This window comes from Talpa occidentalis, unplaced genomic scaffold (genome assembly GCF_014898055.3).
Source record: "Talpa occidentalis isolate TD23 unplaced genomic scaffold, MPIMG_talOcc4v2.1 talOcc4.7, whole genome shotgun sequence".
NCBI lineage: Eukaryota > Metazoa > Chordata > Mammalia > Eulipotyphla > Talpidae > Talpa > Talpa occidentalis.
In genome coordinates, this window is record NW_023605083.1 from 115136115 (window position 1) to 115147799 (window position 11685).

The window sequence follows — 11685 nt, forward strand, 5'->3', positions numbered from 1 at the left end:
GAATTCTTGTTCCTATCTGACAAGGAAACAGAAGCACAGAGTCAAAGAGAGGTTAAGTAATTTACTCGAGGTCAGGAAGCATAACCACTTATTACTAAGTGATTATTATTATCATTAAGTGCAAACCTTGGAGCAGCGTTTTGACCCTGTTGGTCCGACTCCTAGGTAGGTTCTCTTGTCCATTTTGCCTGGTAACAACCAACATGGGTGGGATTCTCGCCTCCAGAACAGAGCAGCTTTCTCCACCCCTACTTTAGGAAAGAGCAGTGGTGTGTCTTTTCCCCCAGCTTTGGTGTTTCTGGCCTATGGCTGTTTCCTCCCAGGGCCCCCAAAGAGGGGGGGGGGGCGCTCAGCAGCAGGCTGTCTGCAGGGCCAGACCCTGAGTACTGAGGACACACCACTGCCCTGGGGTCCAGTGATCCCAGAGCATTGAGTGAAGGTGACCCATTTGTGGCCCCTGGGTGAGGTACCAGGTCCTGACTCTGCCCTTGGTTTTTCAGACCCTGAATAAGCCCCCAGGAGGGGTCTGGCTCCCTCTGCAGGGCTGAAATTGAGTTTCTTGCTGACCCTGGTGACCAGATCTAAGGTGACTCAGTAAAAACAAAGGTGCATGGGCCTACTGCATCTGGCTTGCCTGCAGCACTGAGTTCTGAGCTCCTGAAAGCTGTGGGCTTAGCAATTCCTGCAACCCTCCCAGGCCAGCCCAGTTCTTTATCCATAGCAGTCAGTCAATATTTGCCAATTAAATCTGAGGCCCAGCTTGGGAGCTCAGGGCAACGGAGCCAGACTGTCTGAATTCCAGCCCTGCTTCCTGCCAGCTTTGTGACTTGGAACATGCCACTGTCTCCTAAGCCTGTTTCCTCACCTGTAAGGGAGTGGGGCCAAGGACTGTGCACTTGGTTTCATGCTCTGTTGCTCCCACTTAAAAATCCTTAACCCAACTTTGAACTAGGGGCACTACATTTTCATTTTGCACTTGACCCCACAAATTACGCAGCCCATCCTGAACAGGACTAACATTATCTACCTTACAGGGCTGCCGCAAGGATTAAACAAACTCTGCCTTAGTGCTCAGCACATAAGGAGTGCACAGTAAACGGAAACAACTAACTGCATGTAGCTCCTTGCTATTAGCTCATCCCCAGTGCAGATGTGTGATGAATGACATGATGGAATGAGGAGCGAGAGCCTGGGCAACTTCTGGAAGCGAGAAAGGGCCGGGCCGAGGAGGCTGCACAGGAAATGCTAACACTTTGGTGCCCCACATTGTGGAGCAGTAGTTTGGCCTGTGGTCGAGGCCCGGCCGTCATGTCCAGCAAAAAGTCCACTTGCTAAGAGCTGAGGACGTGGGTTCCAGTCTTTATTACCGGGGCGTGGTCTCGGCCCCCTGAGAAGTCGCCAGTCTCTAAATCCAAGAGCTGCAAAGCGTCTGCGGAGACCAGGGACGCGCACCGCGCCGGCCGCGGGGCGGAGTCTCGGGGGCGGAGTCTCCCGGGGGCGGAGTCTCCCGGGGGCGGGGCCCCGCGGCCGCGCGCGCCGGGGCGGGGCGTCGTGCGCGTGCGCCGGCCGGCCAGGGGCGGGGCTCAGAGGAAGGGGTTGGTACCGGCCTGCGGGGGCGGGTTCGGGGCCCCGGCCGAGCCCGACGTGGGCAGCAGCGGCTGCGGCAGGCTCGCGGGCGCGGGTGCGAAGGCCCCGGCCTGCGGGAAGACGCTAACCGAGGCGGGGAGGGTCACGCCGACCGGCACGCTGCTGAGCGGGAGCGGCAGGGAGGCGCTGTAGGTCATGGAGCCCAAAGGCGCGCCGACCAGCCCGCTGGCCGCCAGGCCCAGCGCGGGCGACCCCGTGCGCATCTGGTTGAGGGTCGGCCTGCCCTGCTCGGCCCCGCCGAACGGGTTGGTGGGAGATGGAGCGCTGAGGCCTGTGGAATGAGAGGTGTGGAGGGTTTGAAGCGGGCTGGGGTACATAGCCCTTCATGACCAGGGAGCGAGTTCTGGGGTCTTAGGAATAAAGAAGTAAGAGTCCAGGGCAGGCTGGGCTCGGAGAGGAAGAGCCGAGCCAGCGGGTTCCCCAGTGTTGAGACGTGGCAGCGAGGAGGGTTTGGCCTACCTGTTAGGAAGGGGTTCCGGGTCTTTGCCGCTTGGGGGGCCTTGACCAATGAATCAAGGTTGACCAGAGAAGAGGCTGAGGGACCCAAGAAGGACTCAGGAGTCGGGCAAGCTCTGGCCTCCTTGCTGGGCTGGGGTAGCACTTCCCCTATTACACCCAGGTCAAAGGTATCTGGCTCCTTCGTGCCATTCTGTTTGGAGCTGGGGACGGGGTCTCCAAACAAGTCCAGTTCTGCAATAGACACGATAGAGTTCATTGGTGGGGAGAGGAGTTGGTCACAGCTGTGGGAGGAACAGGGCAGAGGCCAGCTCTGGGTGGCCCCTCATTCCCCAGAGTTGCATCATCTCTGCCTCCTGCTTACCCACAGGGCTGCTGGGCTTCTTAGAGGGCAGAGCCTGTGCACACTCCAGCCCCTCCTTGTTCTCTGTGGATACTGGAGGTTTGACAAATGGGTCAAAGGCCGAGGTACCACCTAGAGCTAGCCAAGGAAGAGGGAAATGAGATGGGTTGACAAAAAGGTCAGACACTGGTCTGACCCCTTTCCAGGCAAGCACCCCCTCTTAATATACAGAACATGCCGCCCCCCCCTCCCCTTGGCATTAGAGGGAGGGGGACCCTGAGGTCCTCCAGTACTTCACCCACACTCTCTGGCCATCCACTTACCGGGTGTGTTAGAGGTCTCCATGGAGGGCCCCCAAGGGTCCGCCCCAACATTGAGTTTATGGTGGGGGGAGTTCTGTGCCCAGGGGTCTGTGACAGGGAGTCCAACAGGCAACACTGGGGTCCGGCCCCAGGGCTCAGAGGAAGAAAGTGTAGGAGGCAAGTCCCAGGGCTGACTTCGGGACAAGGCACTCCCTGAGGGAGCAGGAGACCAGGGATCTGCAGAAGGCCCCCAGGAGGAGCCACTGGGCTCTGTGTTCTGCTTGAGACCTGAAATGGGGACAGCACAGTCACTGCAGGCCCACCATCACCCAAGTCCAGCACCCTTCCCAGTTACCTAGACACCAAGGGACCCCTCTCACAGATGGGATGCTGCCTCAGGACCACCCTGTAAGCCGGAGCCTACATTCAACAAGTTACCCCAGGAACCTGGACCCCCATGGTCCAGTTGCATGGGCAACTCCAACCACCGGCCCAGGCAGGGATGGACTGGAGCAAGAAAGCCAGGATGATCAGAGACAACTAAAGAACATTTCTGCGTTTCCCAAGAGCTTCAGAGGTGCTCCCAATTTCTCACTAGGTCGCCATGTCACAGAGGGGGCTCAGGGAGTGACTTGCCCAGGGCCCCTCAGTACCGGGAGGGGGTACTAGCAAGAGTTGGGAAAGGGACTTGTTTGGGGCCAGCCCGGGGGCCTCTTGCAGTCCGCACGCCCACCTGGGATGTCCCACGGGTCAGCGGAGCAGTGTGTGGAGGGCGGGGCCTGGGCAGGTGTGAAGATGTCAGCCAAGTCCAGGATGGAGGACTGTAGAGGGAGGAGATAGCTGTGGCTCAGAGGTGGGTGGGGCCCCGGGGGAAGGGTGGGCCCTGACCTGTCATCCAAACACCAGCTCGTTCTCTCTGTTCATTCCACAAACATCTATTAATGATCTCTCACCTCTGTACAGTGCTTTCCAGTGTATAAAATGCTTCCTCATCCGTTTCGTGTCTAATTTTCATAACAACCATGTGCGGTAGGCAGGGCAGGTAGTGATGTGCCCGTTTTACAAACGAGGCCCAGAAAGGGGAAACAATTTGCCTGACATCATGCAGTCAGGGAGAGGCAGACCTGGGATAAGAACCCAGGCCCGCCTGAGCCTTTCCTCAGCTGTCCAGCTCCTCAGCCCATCAGCGACAAAGGTCAGATTTTATAAAGAGCCTGTCTCTCCCTTGCCAATGTCCAGGAGAAACTGGCCACAGTGAACATGGGCAGGAAGGGGGCAGAGAACCCCCAGAAGTAGCAAGGACAGCTTGGAGGGTGGCCTTGCTCCCAGCAGCTACCCCTTCCCCTCCTCTTGGAAAGTGTAGTCACACATCCCTTGTATTGCTATGAGTCCACCCTTAGGTGATTTCATTGTGTGAATATCACGTTGTGTAAACTTACACAAACCGAGGTGCCACTGCCTACTACACCCCCAGGCTATGCACAGGGAACACTGTATATAGGCTGCCCACCCCTGATCAAAATATCATTAGGGGGTGCATGACTATATGGGCCCATGATGTTTTCAGCACCCAATGCCTGAATCCACAGTATCATATAACCCTAGAACGGCAGAGCTGGGACTGTCTAAAAAGACCACTGTACAGAGGAGAAAACTGAGGCCCCAACAACGATGTGCCCCAAGTTATAAAATAAAAGGCAGCAAATTCAGGGGGTTGGGATCAAGATTCCTTGCACCCCACTCTGCCATCAGCTCAGTCACCAGCCCATGTGGTATGGGACTGGGGGCTGCTACACACCCTTTGCTCCCATTTCCATTGAGTAAATGGTTAGGTAGTGCTTCCTCTAGACCAAGCACTAGTCTACACTTTTATAAATACTAACCCAATTCACCTCCCAGTGCTGTCACCTCATGCAGCCCATGAGGTGGGCTTCCTACCTGGCTGGTTTTCAGCTTCTCCTCCTCAGCGTCTTCTCTCTCGGACTCTCTGTCCTGCCGCCGGCGGACTGTGGCCCCAGCACCATTGGCCACGGGGGAGTCATCTCCCCGCCAAGATCTCACCTCCTGCAGAAGACACAGGGTTTAGAGAGCCTGAGAAGTCCAGCCTGGACTTGCGGGGACCTGGACTGGCATCAAGAAGATGCGGGCGTAGGGGGAGGTGGCGAGAGGTTAGAGCAGCAGGACCACAGGTGATGCGGGAGGAGCCTGTTAGTGCCCCGTAGCACCTCCACCAGCACCAGCACCAGCTCGGGAGGCTCAGCCCACTACCTTCTCGTGCTCCTGCCGGCTCAGGCGCAGAGCCAGCTGTAGCTGCAGGTCCTCGTCCCTGTGGGAGGCTGGGGGGACCGGCTGTGAGGGAGGAAGAGAGGGGTGAATTTGGCCCAGGGCTTCCACTCGGGGCCGAGGGGCAACACGGCCCTGTGTGGGTAAGGAAGCTGAGAGCGAGATATGCCCATTCTGAGTGGGTGCGGGTAGCCTGCCCCCAGACAGCAATGTGGGTGTGGCCTCCCTGCCTGCATCCGAGGTGCAGTTTAAAAATCAAGACTGATCCTTTTCTTTTAGGTTCCCTGAGTGCTCTCCAAGCCCAGCTTCTTCCTGCCCAGTCTACCTGGATGACAGATGTGATGGCAGAGAGGATGATATCGGGGGCTGTCCCTGCACCTGCCAAGGGACAGCTGATGAACTGGGGACAACATATCTCTGTCTCCCATCACCACCACACGGCAGCAGCAGGTCTGTGAGACGCGCCATGTACCCTCGACCGACTACATGCTCACGGGCCTTCCCAGCCTCACCCAGAAAGGACAGGGGCCAGGAGGAAGTTCCTGCCAGGACAAGCCATGGACATGCACAGGCCCTGAGCTTGTCACAGTGCACAGGACTGGGGCTTTGGAGCCTGGGGCAGAAGAGCCCAAGAGTAAAGGCTCCAGGGCATCCAGTATCGCTTTCTTCCTGCAGTCCCCTCCCCAGTCCAGCCCAGCCCAGCTCAGCCTGGGGCCTCACCTTCTCAGCCTCCTCCCGGCTCATGGCCAGGGCCAGCTGCAGCTGCAACTCCTCCTCTCCTGACGTCTGGGGCCGCGCCTGCTCCAGGTCAGAGGTGTAGCGTGGGGATGAGGAGGAGGCTGCAACAACCATCATGGCTTCTGTGAACACCCAGCTGCCCACAGGTCATTCCCCCCTCACCCAACCCCACAACACACAACCAGGAAGCCAAGGCCCAGAGGGGAAAACTGGGGGAAGGAACAACTGGAAGTTGAGACCCTAGGGGCCAGGCCTTGTGCTTGGCACTTTCTGTACAGTTTCTCCTCATACTACCATTAACGCTGCACAAGTCCCCCAGCATACTACCAAGGGCCTTATGAAAGGAGGCCCTTTCTGAGTACAGTCACACATGGCTTTGTGGCGCTTCTGTCAACAAGGGAGGGTGGATATGATGATGATGGCATTAGGATTGTACCGTGCGGCCTGGGTTAATAGTGAGCAGGCCACTCACTCACCGTTGCAAGAGACTGTAACGCCCCTCCATGATGTTTGCACAAAGCCAAAGTCACCCAACAACTCACTTCTTGGAATGTACCCCTCCTTAAGCCATGCGTGACTGTAGTTCTCAGATCACTGCTTCGGGGAGGAAAGGCAAGAACTGCTTGTCATTGGCTCCCTTTTCCTGGGATGTACCCTCGAGTGGGGGGTCTAAGGGGAATCCCACGAGGGAGCTCCATGTCCATGGGCCTGGGTGCAGGGCCGGGGGCAGTCCTGGACTTGGTCTCATTTAATTCTCACGTCAGCTGGCTGAGACACGTGAGACAACTTCCACTTGACAGATGAGGAAACCGAGGATCAGAGAGGGCCGCTCAGATCACACAGCTGGGGCGGGTGCAGTGAGGACTGGGCTGGAACCCAGAGCCCCTGCTTCTTCTCCCCCCAGCCGTTGGGCCCAACAGCTAATTAATGATAGTAATGAATGCGTAATGCCTTGACTGTGTCCGCTAAGGTATCATGTGCCTACTGTGTGCTGGCGCAGTGCCCCGTGTGTCGTGGTCCTTATCTCCCTGAGCCTCACGACTTCCCTTGAGGTCGGGTCAGGCTCAAGCTCGCAGCCAGAACTGGAGCTCAGGCCCCCTCCCTATCCCCAGACACACCCCGGGGGCTCACTCACAGTTGAAGGAGGACGGGGAGCCCCGAGAGCGGCTGTAGTCGTCACCGTGGCGGCGGCTGAAGCCCAGCTGCCCACTGCTGATGGCCATGCCCTCCAGCGCCATGCGCTCTTTGGTCTTGAGGGCGTGGGTCCGCTCCTGCCGGAGCCGCTCCTCGTCCTTGAGCAGGGCCATCACCTGCTTGACCTTCTCGCGCACGTTGACACCCTGGTCCTTGCCGTCCCGGTCGATGTACTGGAAGTCCTTGAGCGTCTGGATGGTGTAGAGGTTCTCGCGGCACTGGTGGGCCACGCGCTCCGAGCCCGTCTTGAGCAGGTAGTCGAGCAGCGTGAGCGCCTTGTACACGTGCCTCCAGTTCTTGCCGCTGTCGTTGAGCCGCCGCCACAGCATGCCCATGACCTCGGCGAAGGCCACCGTGTTGAAGGTCAGGTCGGCGATCTCTGACATGAGCGAGCTGGGGGGGCCCCACGGGTCATTGCTGGTGGCTTCGCGCACCTTAATCTCCGCCTCGGAGTAGTTGTGTACGATGTTTTTCACCTGGCGCCGCAGCGCGGAGGTCGTCATGGCCGGGGACCCGCAGATGGGTGGCCCCCACCCCAGCTGGAGGTGGAGGGCCGAGGGCTGCTGATGAGAGGTCACCGTCTCCAAAGATGGGCCGCCGTGCTCTCAGCAGGGCGGCTGCGTCCTTGGGTCCCACATGGGTCTGAGAAAGAGAAGGTCTGGAACTCAGGGCTAAGGGTCCACCTTGCTGGCCACTCCAGGCCTGGGCAGGTGTCCCGCTGCCAGGATCAGCCTTCAGCAGGGACTTGTTTATATTTTTCTTATTTTACTTGTTCTCCAGCAGGGCTAGCTTTGCATGCTCCCCTATCTTCACAACCACACTCCAAAGACACAATTATTACTACCTCCATTCATGGATGGGGACAGTGAGGTTCCAAGGGGGATTAAGTGACTTGATTAGGATCACAGAGCTGGCAAATGCGGAGCCAGGATTAACCAGGCAGACACACCCCACAGTCCTTGTGCTTAAGAAGGGATATGAACATGAACCCCAGGAATACCTACTTGCCTCCCTTCTGCTTGGCTTCCTCCTCTTCTGTCTGAATCTAGCTCAGACCTATCCCTTCCAACTTCTCAGTCCTCACTTTCTTCTCTTCTCATATTGTTATTTTTGTAACTTAACTGATTCAACACCCATTTCTCAGGGTCTTCTCTGAGGCAGGCACTATGCCAGGCACAGAGCACAATTTCTTGACCTACCCACATCCCACTGAGAAGGGACAGACGGTCACCGTCCAGCTTGGGAATGCAGAGGAGTGCAGGAATACCCAGGTTAAGAAAGGCGGGGCCAGCCTCCCAGAGGCGGTGATGTCTGAGTTAAGATCCCAGATCTAAAGGGAAGGGTGATGAGTATGAGCCAGCAGAGTGAGAAAGGCAGCTCAGAAGCAATACTCTCAGCTAGGTCAGAAGGCAAGAGAGGAAGCAGAGCAGGGGAAGGCTGTCTCCAGGGAGACCTAACCACCAGCACCCCATTGTACATGGGGGAGCACTGAGCCCAGAGAGGAGATGCGGCCGCCTACAGCCACACAGCGTGTAGGTGGCGGGAATGGTACTAACGCCCAAGTCTCGAGAAGACTAACCGAATACTTACTGTCAGTGTCACCAGTTTTGTAATTAATTTGTCTGATTGCTTTACTGTTTGGTCCCACCTTCTCCTCAGAATGTAAGGTCCCTGGAGGCAAGACCAGTCTGAGTTTCCCAAACTCGCAAGGCCCTGGACCCCTAATAGATCTGATGCCTCAGCTGAGGAAGGATTAGGACCAGCCCATTGCTCCCCCACCCCACCCAGGCCAGGCCATGTGCTCAAAGCAAACCCAGGTCCAAAAGAGACAGGTCCTCTCAGGACCCTGACAGACAACAAAACCAGAGCCCCCTGCCACTACCCTTTGTCTGACATGGGTGTGCACACACACGCTGCTGGGCCTGCAGTCCTCTCCTTTACCCATGAGCCCCAAGAAACCCACACCCAAGGGGACTGCAGCTCTCAGCTCTGTCCCCTGCAGGAGTCAGAAGGAATATGCCCTGCCTCACCCTTCCATACACACCCAGCCGCACACTCCCTCCACCCCAGCCCTGCCAATCCTGAGCTCAGTTCCAAGTGGCCTGCAGGCCTTTTGGCAGTTTTCATGGAGCCCAGGTGCCTGGGAAAGCTCTGCGGGAAGATGGAAGTGCTGGCTGAAAGCGCTACCTACCTGCTGTCTGCCAGCTGCCTCTCTGTCCAGCGGTGGCAGGCCTTCTGTGGGGATGCCACGACCAGCCCTTGTTTAGTGCCTGCCCTCCCCCTCACCAGTGACTCAGACCCGTCTTTACCTCCCCAACTGGTGGGCTGGCGGGTGGCAGGAGTCAAGATGAGAAATAATTGTGCGCTGAAGCCCGCCCCCTATGCACACCCCTCCCAGTGCTGGCCACTAAACCAGCAGAACCAGTCCAGCATCCCGGCTCCACCTGGAGCCCTACCTGGGCCTGGCAGCCCCAGCCCTCCGGCCCTGGCCAGGCCTGGGGTAGTGGGAGGGGCCTCAGAGTGGGCCCCGCCGCGGCCCCCTAGGGTGGGCCTGGGGAACCTTCTCAGCACACTTTGCGGAGTGGGAAGGGAGGATTCAGAAGCACCAGGGAGGTGCTGGGCCCTCCCTCCGTGAAGTTTGAGGGGACAAGGTAGGGAGGAAGGGGGCAGGGTGAGACGAGGGATCACAGGGGTGGGAGGAGGGAAGGAAGGAACGCAGGAGGGAGCGGCTGGGAGCGCTGCCAGCAGTGTTACAAGCAAAGGGTTTTATCGAACACAATATGCCCAGAAATAAAAGGGAGTGAAACAGAAACCCAGCAGCCGATAAGGCGGTAGCGGCGGCGGTGGCGGCCCAGGCAGCCGGGTATGGAATTACTGCAGTGACCTTGAGCCAGACCCTGTCAGGTGGAGGGAAGGACACAGAGGGGGCAGGGCCCCGGGGCCAAGTCAGAGATGGGGGAGGGTGGCAGAGGCTGGAGGGGAGGGCTGAGAAGGGAGGGGCCGGCTGGGGGCGAGGTTGGGAGCAGGGCCAGCAGGGGGTGGGACCGCCTGGGGGCTCCGGTTAGCACTCGGGCTTACCTAGCGCTCCCGGAGAACTTTACAGGGGGAGGGGCTGCAAAGCGGGAGAACCGTCTGGACGAAGGTTCAGGGAGACTGAAAGAACCCTGATGTCAAGTCATGTGCCAGAGTCAGCCTGAAAGTCTGCATCCGTCCCCACCAGCCCTCACCTCTTCCCACCCTCTGCTCCGGTGGGCTCCAGCCCCTGGCCCCCATCACGTCCTGCGGTGGAGGGTGGAGGTGACCCAACACTTGCCCGGATGGAGAGGGGAGAGTAAGCTCTGGCTCTTAGCTGCTATGTCCTGAGGGTCCCGGAGTGGGGTGGGGGCTGCCCCCAGGTTAGCGGTGCCCCAGGGGCAGAGGAGGAGGGGTAAGGAGCCCGTCTGGGGAAGGTCAGCATGTAACAGGGTGGTCCCCAGGAACCTCTCCCTTTCCTGGGGACCACTCTGTTACAAGCAGAGATGCTAGTCTCAGCTTGGGGAGTGAGTCCCCCGACCCTCTTCCCCTCCCAGGGGGCAGTGGGGAGGGAGGCAGGGCTGGCAAAAAGCCTCTGGGCTCCTCTTAGCCCTGCTCTCCTCGCCCTTCTCCTAAGAGCCGCAGAGGGAGACACAGCCCCAGCCCCAAGCCTTCCCTGCAGGGTAGCACTGCTGCCAGGGAGGGGCCGGCTTACCTCTGGTGCAGGCTCCCCTGGTCCCAGCCCTGGGACCGCGAGCAGCCTCTGCAGTGACCCTCGGACCTGCCAGCTGGGGGGACAGCACCGCCTCGGGAGTGGCCCCAGAGCCATCCACCGCCGACCCTCGTCCCGGAGACCCACCCTCTCCCAGGAGGTGCAGACCCCTCGGAAGGGTGGCAGCAGGGTCCCCCAATGGACTGCAGCTCTGCCTTTGGCCCGCTTGCTTCTAGACGCCCAGCCGGCAGGCAGCACTCCAGAGGAAAGTTGTTCAGCTGGCCGGGCAGGTCTGCCTCAGCAGTAACAGGACACAGGAGGACGCTCAGCACATTAACCCCTTCCTGCTGGCCGGCCGCGCACCTTCAGAGGTGGGAGGGCTCGCTGTCCCCAGGAGGCGTGCCCTAGAGCCAGGACTGGCAGCCCACCCCCACCCTACAGTGAGTTAACTGCCCCCGGCCTCCTCAAAGAGAATCAGGGAAGGGGGGCACCAACACCCACCTCACCTACCCTTCCTCCGGGGGCCAGGAGGACTATTCCCTGGGGCTGGCGCTTAGGTGGTTACTACCCTGTCAGGCCCCCTGAGCCAGGGGCTCCTGGCCCAGAACTCTCTGCCCCTCCCCCACCTCCTCCAAGCCTCCTTCCAGATCACAATTGGAGGATGCTTGGGGCCCCAGGGGTTCCTATCAATACACCAAGTGTAAAGCCAAATGGGTGAGAGACTGTGCTCACCCCCCACCCCCGCCCACACCTCTGCTCCGTCAGCGCTTAAGGCATGAGCCCACCAATGTTTGCAAAGCAGTTCTTCTAACAGCGTGGCCTGGAATCATGATTCCTGATGGGAAGCAGTGATGGTGCCGAGTTTGAGCTGACAGCACTTTTCTTTCCAAGAGCCATCCCTTGCCCACTTGGTGTTCCTCAGGGCCAGGGAGGGAGCATAAAGACCAGAGGCTGTTTTGAAGGCAGAAAAATGGCTCAAGGAAGTCAGCTGGCTTGAC

The 11685-nt window shown here is 58.8% G+C and overlaps 1 protein-coding gene across 5 annotated transcripts; it reads right to left on the bottom strand.

The window, feature by feature from the left end:
- Nucleotides 1–1583: 1583 nt before the first annotated feature.
- EPN3 (epsin 3) lies at nt 1584–11242 on the bottom strand. Of its 5 annotated transcripts, none has more exons than XM_037493638.2 (10): nt 11198–11242; nt 6905–7605; nt 5752–5870; nt 5017–5097; nt 4687–4812; nt 3482–3569; nt 2770–3036; nt 2468–2584; nt 2107–2337; nt 1584–1918 (listed from the first exon to the last, which is right to left on the bottom strand). In XM_037493638.2, exons 2-10 carry the CDS (start codon nt 7464–7466, stop codon nt 1584–1586), a joined length of 1926 nt encoding a protein of 641 aa, XP_037349535.1. In that variant the 5' UTR covers nt 7467–7605; nt 11198–11242. The 5 variants fall into 5 exon arrangements, with proteins under 5 accessions (XP_037349535.1, XP_037349532.1, XP_037349531.1 ...); XM_037493635.2 differs by lacking the exon at nt 11198–11242 and adding an exon at nt 10691–11040; XM_037493634.2 differs by lacking the exon at nt 11198–11242 and adding an exon at nt 9155–9504.
- Nucleotides 11243–11685: the final 443 nt, after the last annotated feature.